Source organism: Argiope bruennichi, chromosome 5 (assembly GCF_947563725.1).
Source record: "Argiope bruennichi chromosome 5, qqArgBrue1.1, whole genome shotgun sequence".
Taxonomy (NCBI): domain Eukaryota; kingdom Metazoa; phylum Arthropoda; class Arachnida; order Araneae; family Araneidae; genus Argiope; species Argiope bruennichi.
The window spans coordinates 83,569,309-83,582,138 of record NC_079155.1 but is presented as its reverse complement, the minus strand read 5'-3'; the positions used below and the strand labels follow the sequence as shown (position 1 = coordinate 83,582,138).

Sequence of the window (12,830 nt, the reverse complement as noted above, 5' to 3'; positions counted from 1 at the left end):
ATCTTTGCTTAAGACCCACAATTTTATGAGTGAGGGAATAACACCTTCATCATATAGCATGCGGGAAAGTTTCAGATATACACATTCTAAATCTCTAGTTTCTCAAGAAAAGCCTTTTTATGTGGTCATTGGATAGTATTGTAAGTGACTGGGAAGTATTCTTTTGCAAAGAAAATCAATGCGTTGAAATAAAACTGTCCTGAAAATAACTGAATCGAATTGGATAATTTTTTAGATTGAGTTCCTGTTTTTAAAGCTGAAATCGAAAAGTAGCTTTTAAACTCACACCAATGATTGAATCACACCTCTGACAATCATTTGTACTTATGAATTTGTTACTGATTACAGAATAATTATTCATCAAATATTTCTCATCACCTGCTTTCAAGAAATTTAATCAATGTCTTAAGCTTCGAAAATTACTCAGTTCAAATCAGATTTAAAAGAGTGTCAAACCAAGAAGTTTTCTTCTACAAAAGTAATTTTCTTACAAAAATCGTTGCCGAAAATATCAAGACAAATAAATAAAAGAAAAGTTTTAAAAGCTCAAGTGCGTCTGCTCTTTTTCTCTTTCATTTTAATACAACTTGTTTTGTTATGTATACAGCCATGAAACCCGAGGAGTAAACTTATTCAAGTTCAAGATAAGTTCTAAGAAATCCGATATTTTAATAAAAATCCTAAGAACTTAAATTGGTGATTATATAATTTTTCACTTTGATTTTTTTTTTTTTATAGTTTTGATTTTTGAATTTTCTCAACGGAAGATTGCAAAGGTTTATTTTAATTGACTGTAGCCGTGATATTCTGAAAATTTGTTTACTATACCTGCAATTAACTTTGAAACGAAAATAAAAATATACCCTGTTAAGATAAATTCATACTTGAGCTAAATGAAATTTTAAAATAGCAAAGATATTAATGCTGCATTTTCTTTAGAAGAAATAATGTTTGCCAGCAACATGAATACTTCTTTTTATTTCTGAAGTTGCTTTTCTTTTAGTTTTTTTAAAGTAAAAATAATTTGAATTTTCCACTTTTAAAAACCAACATTCCTTGTATGTATATATAAGATCTTTAGAATTTGTGCGTATAATTATTTATATTTTTTTTATCGATTTATTCTAATTTAGAGCCTTTATTTATTTTGTATTCTGTGGTTGCAAGATAAAGATTGCTGCAAATTTATTTTGCAAAAATCAATTTAATTGCAAGATTATTTTAAAATGTGTTACTTAAGCTTCTTCCATTTTTAGTTAAGGCATAACTTATTTGTACTTCATATTTTTTATCCACTGAAATGTTCTTTTTTGTCCACATTATTATGTTCTGTATGTATAAAAAAAATATATTATGGTTTTTATTATTAGATTTTGGACGATTCTCTACATTATCTAATCATTTAGCAATGAATATTTTCTTTTAATCTTCCTTTAAATTGAAAAATATTCATTTTTTTTTTCTTCTTCTTTTTTTAATGTAAAATATATTCATTCTTTTAGATTTGTAATATACCATGTAAATAAAACATTTTAAATTAATAATTGTTGGAAATAAGTTGTTTTTAAATTTGCTATTAGTCAAAGAAAAATCTATTATTTTAGAAGTATTCTTTCATTACTCTTCTTTTATTGTTGCTTTGAGTTATGTATTTTTTAATAATTTATCCAACAGAAATGACTACTTTTTTAAAACAATGATTATCATTACTTTTCCATTATCTTGATATTTGCTGCTACTGTATCTCTAATTATTTTATTATTAACTCTAATTATTTTACAAATTTGTGTCTAAAATATATTTCAATAGTTGAATTTTTTTAAATATATGTAATTTAGAATCAAAATCATATAATGATTAATCAAATATTTAATTTTTTTTTTCCTTTTCATTCCATAATCTCATAAACAAATTTCTGTCTTATCTCACAAAATATTGTGCTTACAGTTTTACTACTGAACATCCCTATTAAATCATCTGTGTATATCCAGATATTTTGAGGGGAGAAAATCTGATATATATTGTTTTTTCTAATTTCCAATTATTTTATCTTACCATTCATAAATTCTGAAAATAGATGCTCATTTTCAGGCTTATTTCATTTATATCTAATAATTTTCAGATTTTTCCTTATCTAAACCTTATACTTATATTTGTAAAAATAAATATTTATAGCAATAAATCATGTTCTTCTCTCTCTCTCTCTCTTTTTTAAATCAACAATTTATTCAATAATATCTAAAATATGAAAAGCTAAAATTGTACTTTAATTTGTAAGATTCCTCCTTAGAACCCTTGCCTGAAAGTGCAAATAAACTTTGATTTTTTTGCTAGCAAATATTTGATTTTGTAGAATTATATATAAAGACATTACAGCCATTAAGAATTTAATCAGCATTTTGGTAACTATTGGTTTTTAATTTTAATTAGTTGTTTACACTTGCATTATTTCGAATGGGGACAAGGGATTCTTTAGTTACTAACAATATAAATTATTATGATGAAATGAGAATAATCAGAAAAAATTGTTCTTACAATGAGATTATCCTCTTTCTTTTTTCCTTTCAAAGAAGTGGTAAATTTTTGTGTAGGAATGCAATTATTTTGCTTTATTTTTAATTTGAAGCATACACTTTAATTAGAAACTTTTAAATTCATTTTATTATTATTGTGAGGAAAGGCAATGACAAACATTAATACTTGGCATATATTTATTAAGGAATGACATCTAAGTTAATACAGAGACAAAACAGTTCTTAACTAATATAAACACAAATAAAAAGGAAAATGAATGTGAGTTGTTTGTCTTGTCGTCTCTTCGTCAGACTCTCATACGTCAGTTTTGGTGCGAAACAATCGTGTGATTATTATGACCTAATCAGTGATGCAACATGGTGCCATACAAAATATGAGAACTGTCAGATTATTATTAATTTTCAATATTTTATATTTTGAAAGTTTTGTTATATTTTATTTCACACATTTTTAATGATTAGTAAAACAATATGTTTAACTAACTGTACTGAAAATATTTTTTTTCCAGGCTTTTCTCATTGCATAATGCCAAAGGTAAAATATATTGCCGAGGGATTTGTGGTGGATGCAAACAAACTTCTTACTGAATTTGTGGAAAAAAATTCACCAGAGTTTTCTGTTTTTACCCATGTTTGGAAAAAATACAATTTTGCTGCTATTTTCTTGTAAGTTTTTATTTTTCATAAGAGTTTATATAATTCAAGGAAAAAACAATTTAGTAATGTTATTTACTTTTTTTTTTTTTTTTTTTTTCCTTTTAGAGGTAGATCCACGAGGGAGTTGGCACAAGTAAGTAAACAGATTCTATTTCTTGAACCACTTAATATATTATTGAAAATAATTTAGAATATTATTTTGGATTAGAAATATTTCATTAAAAATAGTAAATAAAATTGTAAATCCTAAATAGTTAAATATAGTTTTGTAGCTGTTTTTAATATGTTGTATAGAGAAATTACTTTTACATTTTTGTAGTCTTTTTAGAGCATATGTGACATAAAAGTACATCTTAAAAAAATTTGCTGGAGAGCCTACTACGCATGAAATTCCATAGCAAAATATACGTGTATGCGATGTGTTAACTTTGTATACTTTGGATTACTGTTGGACACAGGGAGTCATCTAGTGGTGTTTAAAAATTGTTCCAGTTTAAAATATATATATATGCATCACTGTCCCATGAGTTTCGATTTCCAGAAATGCCCAGCTTTGAGAGATGTTTGCTAGTGATGCATATTTGACACACCCATCGCGAAAGGGTTAACAGCAGGATTTTTGTGACAAGATACTATTGCAAAAATTTTCCCAAACACCAAAAAGAATTGAAAATACTAAAAAATGTTTTTAAATAAAGCCTTTCATGGAGTTTTCTTTTGTCTGATTTATCATCCAAATTCTCAAAAATGGTCTGTCTTTCAACTCTTTAAGAAATTATCAAAATCTTCATGATAAATTTTTTAAAGAGAAAAATAATTCTAGAATTTGTTTATTTTCTTTTTCAAGAACAAAAGAGTGAAAATTAGATCAAAAGATAAATAAATTCTTAATAAATAACATTTTCTGGAAAAGTAGACATTATCTATTAATTTTTAACATATTCACTTTTTACTAATTGACATATTGAATATTATTTTACTAATTTACGTATCATTTTTAAAATACTTTTATGAAGAAAATATTAATTGATTTTCTTATGTGGTTTAAAAGTTTGATTTTTGAATAAATTTTAAAAGTAAATTGTTTACTGCATTTGATCCATATCTTTATAATCGGTGGTTGTATAAAATCATGTTAAAAATGATATTATTACAATGCAAATTATTATATTTAAGTTACTTTTTTTTGTAATAGTTCACTCAAGAAATCTTCCAATTAACTTTAAACCATATGTTAACTGCTGAACTTCTTCAACAAATTGGTGCTGTTTACATGTTATATGCACTATTTAGAAATCAAATCATTGAACCACCTACTAGGGTAAGTTCAATTTTTCTTTTATTTTGATATGGTATTTGCCATAATTTTAGAGATAATCAACATGTTTATCGTGACAACCATATTGGCTATGCTTTTTAATATCTGACTTATTTTGTATGATTAAATCATCTAGACTGACTTTTTTTTGTAGGAAGTTTAACACAATGTTATTAAGAGTATCTTTGTACATTTTCAGTATTTAATAGGAAAAAAGAGGTACATGCCTAGATGTTATTAATATCAATTGTGCTAAATTTCTTTCATCTCATATTATGGAATGTTTTACTAAGTTAATCTTTTTGCCTTTAATTAAAATGTTTTAAATTATCATTAATCAAATTGAATTATCAATTTTACACTTTTATAAAACATTTAATATTTTTGTAAAAGGGTATCAAAATACTGTGTTCTAAAATACCTATCACTTTATTCCCTCCCCCCCCCCCCCCTCCCTTACTATTTTATATTGAAATTTTTTATTTATGCACTTTATTAATCTAAATGATGTTGCTTGGATACTGTTTTGCATCAGAGCCATTTACAATGTTAGCACTGTGTTACATGCATACTCTTGCAACAGATTGCCTATAATTTATTTTAAAATTATACTATGCATTTTATATTTATCATGTGTATAATGTATTGAACTATCTTATTAATTATTTCGATACTAATATTCCCAAATTAATGCTTCTTACTGATCATTCAATCTTCTTTTTCTGATCATTCTTTTTATATTATTAAAATTAAATAAAATTTCAAGAGTGTTATTAGATTTTTATGTCAAAATAAGTTCTATTTATATTACTAATGGCTATTACATATATAAAAATATATCCACTTGACATTACAGGATTTCATACTGATGATTATTTTTGTAGTGCTATAAATTGCATGAACTACCTTAAGAATCGGTGCATATTGGGGAAATCAACATGATTCTGATATGATTGATAGATGAAGCATTCATTTTTATGTAAAGTCTTAAAGCCAGAAACCAGAATACAATCATCTTTTTAAGAAGCATTTAATTGCTTGTGAATGAATAGGAATTTCTTGTTTAATCTTGTACCAATTTCTTTCTCAGTCCATGAATATGTAATACAAACATACCCTCCAAAAGCTATGGAAATTCCATAGTTGCTACAGAAATTAGGTGAAAACTACATTTACTGATTTAAAAAAAAAAAAAAAAAAAAACTCGGGAAATACACTTTTTCTGGATCCTTGTTCATGGCGATGCTGATGGTTAGGGGGGGGGGACTTTTTTTTTTTAAAGCATCATTTAAAAAAAAAAAAAAAAAATCAAGCAGAATCTTGTTTTTGTATGAATGCAAAAACATTGCAGTCTCTCCTCATTACAAAATGCATATGGTAGTTTGCTATGATGTTAATCTGTATAGTGATGATTTTTAAAACCTAAAAGTGCTTGCTATTTAATTTTTTTTAAATGTAAATGTCTGACAAATGGTGTTAATTTATTTGATAATCATATTTTATTTTTTTAAGTGAAATTATTTCATTTATATGTTTCGGCAATAATAAATGCCTGTTAAATAATTTTGAATAATGTTTTAATTAATTCAAATTCTTTAATTTGTGAATATTCATTATATGTAATATATCTGTAAGGAGTGCAACGCATGACTGAGATACCATTATTGTAGGGTATGTGTTAAGTAGTTAATAATGCCAAATTAATTTTGATGTTTTATTCTCTATCTAGTACAGTTTATTGTTATTTCTATCACATATGCATATATTTTTATTCAGGCTTCAAAGTGTTAATTTTTCATGTTTTTTAAAATGATATAATTTTATATTTAAATATATCCTTGTAAGTTATAATTAAAAATGAAATTATTTCATGTTTTACATTCCAAATGTATATATAAAATAAAAAAACATCTGTGGTAAGATTGTTTTGATTAATTTTTTATGTTAATGACTTCAATGTGCTAATTTGTTTATTTACATAAAATTATTATTATGAAATTACATTTTTTGAAGCGAATATTGTGAATAATTTCTCAAAGATTTGGTAATTAATGAAATGGCAATAAAGAGAGAGTGAAATTATTTATATATCTTATGACAAATATGAATGTTTATGTGAACTATCTTATAAATTAAAGCAACTACCACTGCATCTCATCTTCACCAGCACCTATCAGCACCAGTGCTATATGTAGGTAAGGAAAAGGAAAATACAAATACTTTACATTGTATAATTTTCATATTCAACTTTTAAGAAGCTAAGACATTCAGCTGTGTTTAATTACTAATCTAAAAGTTTTAGGCAGCAAACATTTTTAATCTCAAATTTGTGGTGTGTGTGTATACACACACACATAGTATAAAACGAAGTCTCCTGAAAGCATCTGTATGTTTGAAAGAGAAATACTTAACTGATATTGGAGATATTTATACCATTTTATAGAGCATTTATTGGGAAAGGTTTTAGTATATTTAATTTATATCAAAATGAAAAAAAGAGTTTTATAATTACAATTTTAATTATTTTCCAACTATGATTTGTGCAGGCTTAAAACAACAGTAATTGTGTTTGCACTTTTCTACGCATGTGTGAAAGCCTCAAACTGCGCATGCGCAAATAACAAGAACTGTGGTGTGCAAATTTGATACATTTCTTTGTTTACGTCTGATTCAAAATGCATTATGCCCCCAAAAAATTAACTGATATTGGAAATATTTGTACCATTTTGTAGGGCATTTATTGGGGAAGGTTTTAGTATATTAAAGTCATATCTAAATTAAAAAATGTCTAAATATTTCTGAATGTGTGCTATAAAAAGTTGTTTTGTAGTTATTTTTGATGATTTCTAAATATATTTGTTATATTTGTTTGATGTTGCTAGACATGTCCATGTCATATCAGGTGGAGGTGAGGCTTAAGTTTAAGGCTACTTTTTCCTCTTGGATGTTATGTCACAAGGAATGCTATGCGAGTACTGCTAGTATATATAAAAATATGTAAACATAATTTTGCAGCTGCTTAGTTCAAAAAGAAGAAGTTTTAACTTTGATTTATTTCATCATGGTAGTCACAATTTGTACAAAGACAAAGCTTGAAAAGTTGTGTCAGTCTATATCTTAATACAAGAGGAAAAGAGTCAGAAATCTTTCTCTTCAATGATTTTACTATGATATTTTGATAGGGATTTTTGTGACATGTATAGATTTAAGAAAAGGAATCTTAGGTACTTTTAAAAGAATGTTTATAAGCAGAGGTTTTTATCCCTTTGCGTGGAGCATGTGAAAATGCTTAAGTCATCATTTTTCTAGAACGTGTGTAGAATTAATTAAATGAAAAATTGGGAATTGGACCAGGAAATAAGAGAACATTTTAGAATAAAATTAACATGGATTAATATATAAATTAGGAAATTAATTAGGATTTAAATTAGATTTAAAAATATTATTACATATATTATGAAAATTGTTTTGAGCTGCTAAATCATTACTGGCTAGTGAAACAATAAGTTTCTGGATTCGTGCTGGCTTTTTCAACTGATTAATTTTTATTTTAGATTAACAATGAGAAGAAAAATCAATCTAAATGCTCTTTAGTATCAGATAGTAGACATGGTTTAAAGCTTCATGTAATAGCACATGTAGATGCTTTAATATAAACTGTTAATTAAAAGGAAATTCTAGAAATTAAAAATTCATGTAATATGCAAGTAAACAATTTTCATCAGGGAAAATGCAGCATGCATATTGGAGTATGCTAACTCATATTATAAATAAGTGTATATTTTAAAAATAATTTGTATCTATCTTTACAGAAATATTTTTATCTTTGTACAGATTTTATATTCTGCATTTGTATCTGTTCTACTTCAGAACTTTGTTATTCAAATTTTCTATAATGTATAGTCAAATATCCAAAAACCAATATTTAAATTTGGTGATAAATTTTGATATGGCAATAATGGTTTACAGGAGGAAAAAAAAAGAATGCTTGAACTTTTGGCATTTCTTATACTTTGTTATGTCTAAAGTCGAGTTAAAAAATGAAAAGTAGAAAAAAAAAAGTTTACATGTTTTAAAAATTATTACTTTGAAGTTGGTGTGATAAAATGTATAATAATGCTATAAATGCTGAAAAACTTATCAAGAAAAATAAAGTCTTATTCTGTAACTCAAAATAATAATAATAAAAACTAAAAAAATTACAGTATATCAATTGAATACATTAAAACGTAGAGGTACTAAAATATGAAACAAATTAGGTCAAAGAAGATTTAAAGAAATTGCAATACTTTTAAAAGACAAGTTACGTCAAGTGCATACTTATTTGTTTACTTTTCTTCTCCATATTAAAAGTAAAAATAAAAGTATGTGTTTAAAGCAACTAAATATATTAACAATTGCAAAAGCATACATATGATTTGTATGATTATGATTAAACAATAAAATAAGTCCAATATTTTGACATTAAAAAAAGGAATAAAAAAAATTTGTTTAAATATACTTTGCAAAATTATTTAAAAATCAGAGAAAAATAGCTCAAGAATGAAATTGATGTCTCTATAAAGCTGTGCCCTCCCCTGTTTTTTTATAATTTAAGATGGTTAAAAATATTTTTTGTACAGGTCTTCATATAGAAGTTTAAACATAAAATCTTTCAGTGCCTCATTTCACTCTCTTTAGAGGCTCATGAAAACTTTTTACTTTTACAATTTATCCTAAATGTTAAGGAATATATATGGAAAATTTTAAACAATTTATGAAGAGGTGCTTTATTGTATAAGATTCAAACCTTAATTGTGTTTTTTATTTATTTATTTATTTTTCTTGATCACAGATTTTAAATTAGTTTAAATGTATTCATTACACTGTCGTTTTTTTTAAAACTTTTTTTGTTTATAAACTGAGAAGTATAAACTTTCTAATAAATAAGCATAATTTTAGTTTAGTGGTAGACATAGAGGGGTTGTTCAAAATAATGGAAAATCCTCGTTGAAAACGGTGACTTCCATATGCGATTGTATAGGAGTAAATTAAATTTGTAACTATGAATCTTTTGTGTGCTACATTTTTGCTTATAGTCTCAAGAATGTATATGAGTATATTGTACATCATTGCCTTCTTAATTTCATTCCCTAAGATTATTCATTAATCAGAGTGCCAGAGTGGGCAGATAGTAGAAGTCCATCGGTAACCACAGTGGCACATTTATTGGGGGTATCATTAGTCACCATGTTGAAGGTCATGACAGCATACAATGCTTATGGCAAAACAACTGTGGAAGAAAAACCAAATCACTGTAAGAGACTGGTGGACATAAAAGAGGATTATGACCACCAGAATAAAGACCACGGCGCAGAAAAAATGACTGCTGAGCTGAATGAACATCTACAGAACTCACTGTCGACCCATATAGTTTGAAGAGAATTGTATAAACAAAATATTTGGACCAGAACTGCAATTGCAAAACCCCTTGTGACAGATGTAATTTGGAAAAGCCAAGTATAGTGGTGAAAGGACCATAACAATTGGACCTCAGATGAATAGAAACATATCTTGGTTTCATGAATCCAGTTTCCTCCCAATTCCCCATCATGGTGCTTGTTTATTTGTGGCGAAGCCCTGTAGAAGTCTTCAACCCAGACTACCTCCTTCCTATAGTGAAATATAGGGGTGGTTCCATAATGATTTGGATTAGGAACCCTTATCATCTTACATAGACAGTTTAATAGCAATGCCTATGTTACTCTTTTGGCTGCATTCTACAGTGCAGATATTGTTTCCGTCTGGAGATTTCACTGTTCAAGATGATAATTTCCCAATTCACTGTAGTCGAACTGTTCAGTCATGATTTTGGGAACATGAGGACACATCTTTTGTGGCCTGTCCAATCACCAGACTTAAACATCATAGAATTTCTGTGGTCTGTTTCGGAAGAAAGAGTCAGATCCTGTTATTCTCCTCCTGCATCTCTTCAGCAGTTTCTACTTGAGGAATGGTACATCCCACTTACCATCATAGAGAACTTGTATATGTCCATTTCAAGGAAGATTCAAGCATTTTTAACTGCCAAAGGGGCTCTCACACCATGCTAATACATAACACTTCTTTGTGTATGGGTTTTCCATTAATTTAGATAACCCCTGTATCAGAGGTGACGGTAGCAGGGGGGAAAATTGCCCCCCTGGTCCGCAGTCTCTTTCCCTCCCTTGACCCCCGTCGGCGAGAGATTGTGAGTTTTGTCGGCAAAAGTGTTCACCATTTCAGGACGGCTGTAGAGAATTGCGCATTATCAAATATGATTATTTAAAATTCACTTTAGTTAATATATTGTAAACAGTCGAAGTATTCCAAGTAACGTTTAAAGTATTTTGATTATATTCGGCAAAATAATCAATAAGATGGTAGAATAATAATATACCGTATTTTGAGGATAATTTTTGAGAGACCGAATTAAGAACTGAATGCAATGAATGTCGAAGATATTAAGTTCGCAGATTTTCAGACATCGGATTCAAATGTCGTTCATTAAGCTTATAATTTCTACTAATTTTGGCAATATAACCGACAAGGTAACAAGTGAATAAGATATCGGCAAGGTGATATTCTCATTTTGCTAGCCATTTTTTTGTCGGCCGACTATGAATTCAATGCGGTGAATGTCAAAAACGTTAAATCAGCAGATTTTCAGATATCTGATTGAAATGTCGTTCATTTAACTTATAATTTGTACTAGATTTGGCAGTATATCCGACAAGTGAATAATATATCGCATTCTGCCGAAAACTTTTAGACGAACCGACTGTGAACTGAATGTGATGAATGTCGAAGACTCTATCCACAGATTTTCAGACATTTGATTCAAATGTCGTTCATCAAGCTTTTAATTTGCACTACTTTTGGCAAATAACCGACAAGATGACATTTGAATAAGACATGTCCCATTTTGTCGAAAAATTTTGATCGGTCGACTAAGAATTCAATGCGAATGGTTGTCGACGAGTCCAAATTCTCAGTCATTTTATTTAAATGTCATAATGTTCTTTCAGCATATAATTTATACTAAATTTAGCAGAATAATCAATAAGTTGGGCAATGAATAAGACGTCACATTTTCCCTGACTAATCTTTGTCTTTCGGATAAGATTTTATCATAGATTATGGAAAAAAAAAGAAAAAAAAATTGTTTTCATCGCTTCAATTACCTCCAGTGGAATTATTAGAGAAATGGATGCTTTTATATTATTCATGAATAAGACGATAGAGTTTTCCCAAACTTCATCATTTAAATTCAAGTTCTAAAATTAATCGTCATCTTATTTATGTAATTGTTACTTCCTCAGTAACGAATTGATAGATTCATTTTATTCATTTCAGTATGAGAATAGTCTGACTAAAATCTAGTTAATGGTTAAACTAAATTTAATAAAATGCTCTTTTCTTTTGACACTCTTGTGAATATTCATGCTAATAAGAGTTATTTTGCTGTAGCTACATTATGTGAATTCATAATGAATCACTGAAATAAGTAAATTGTACAATTGCAAATTAAATTTATTTAACAGTAAAATATCTGTTTTCTTTTGCAATCTAATTTATCACACTACAATTATTACACTAAAGAAATATTACCGACTGCAAATGATGACACTAAATAAGTATATGTGGTATGGTAGCTTTTTAGTTATGCTAAAAGAGTTTATTCAAGTATGCATTAAATTTGATAAACAAATTACTACTTAAATTCAGATTCTGCATTCAGTATTATAACTATGTAATCAAGGAACGTATTGTTTTATTTTCTTCTCAAATTCCTCTTTCAATTACTTTTTGCAGCAAAAACTATATAATTACAGGTGCTTCTAAATTTTTAATAGACTTTGGATAAAGATGACTTGATAAACGGATGATTAAAATAGTTATTCATAGAATATTCATATATAACATATTAGTCCATGGCATAGGAATTTACTTAACTTCCTAATTAGATAGCTGTTCTTATTTGGGATGATTATCATTATTTTAATCCATAGGCAAGGGCATTTGAGGTAATGAGGCATTTTTAAGTGATTTTTTGCATTTTAAATTACTTAATTTACTTAATTGCAGATTTAAAATTAAAGATTTAGTAATTCGATGAGCGAGTCAGATTCGCCATTGTTTATGAAGGGGGTTAAAAAAAACCAATGCATACAACTGAAAATTTACATTTTGAGTGGAATATTAGCTTGCAATAACTTCTTGGGAAAAAAGTACTTAACCATAAGAACGCATGCTTAAAAATGAAGATAGGGGATTTCATATTCAAGATCTAATTGTTTTTT

The 12,830-nt window shown here is 27.4% G+C and overlaps 1 protein-coding gene across 3 annotated transcripts in view; it reads left to right on the top strand.

Annotated features, from left to right (window-relative positions):
- Positions 1–586: 586 nt before the first annotated feature.
- The window catches only part of LOC129969116 (snRNA-activating protein complex subunit 1-like), a 45,682-nt gene continuing 33,438 nt past the window's right edge, over positions 587–12,830 (top strand). Inside the window, exons 1-4 of one of the 3 annotated variants that reach the window (XM_056083532.1) lie at positions 587–696; positions 3,044–3,200; positions 3,297–3,324; positions 4,387–4,512. In XM_056083532.1, the coding sequence (XP_055939507.1) occupies positions 3,061–3,200; positions 3,297–3,324; positions 4,387–4,512 (294 nt within the window). In that variant the 5' untranslated portion in view covers positions 587–696; positions 3,044–3,060. Of the gene's footprint in view, positions 697–798; positions 1,087–3,043; positions 3,201–3,296; positions 3,325–4,386; positions 4,513–12,830 lie in introns of those variants that run through there. The other 2 variants (XM_056083530.1, XM_056083531.1) reach the window with 2 other exon arrangements.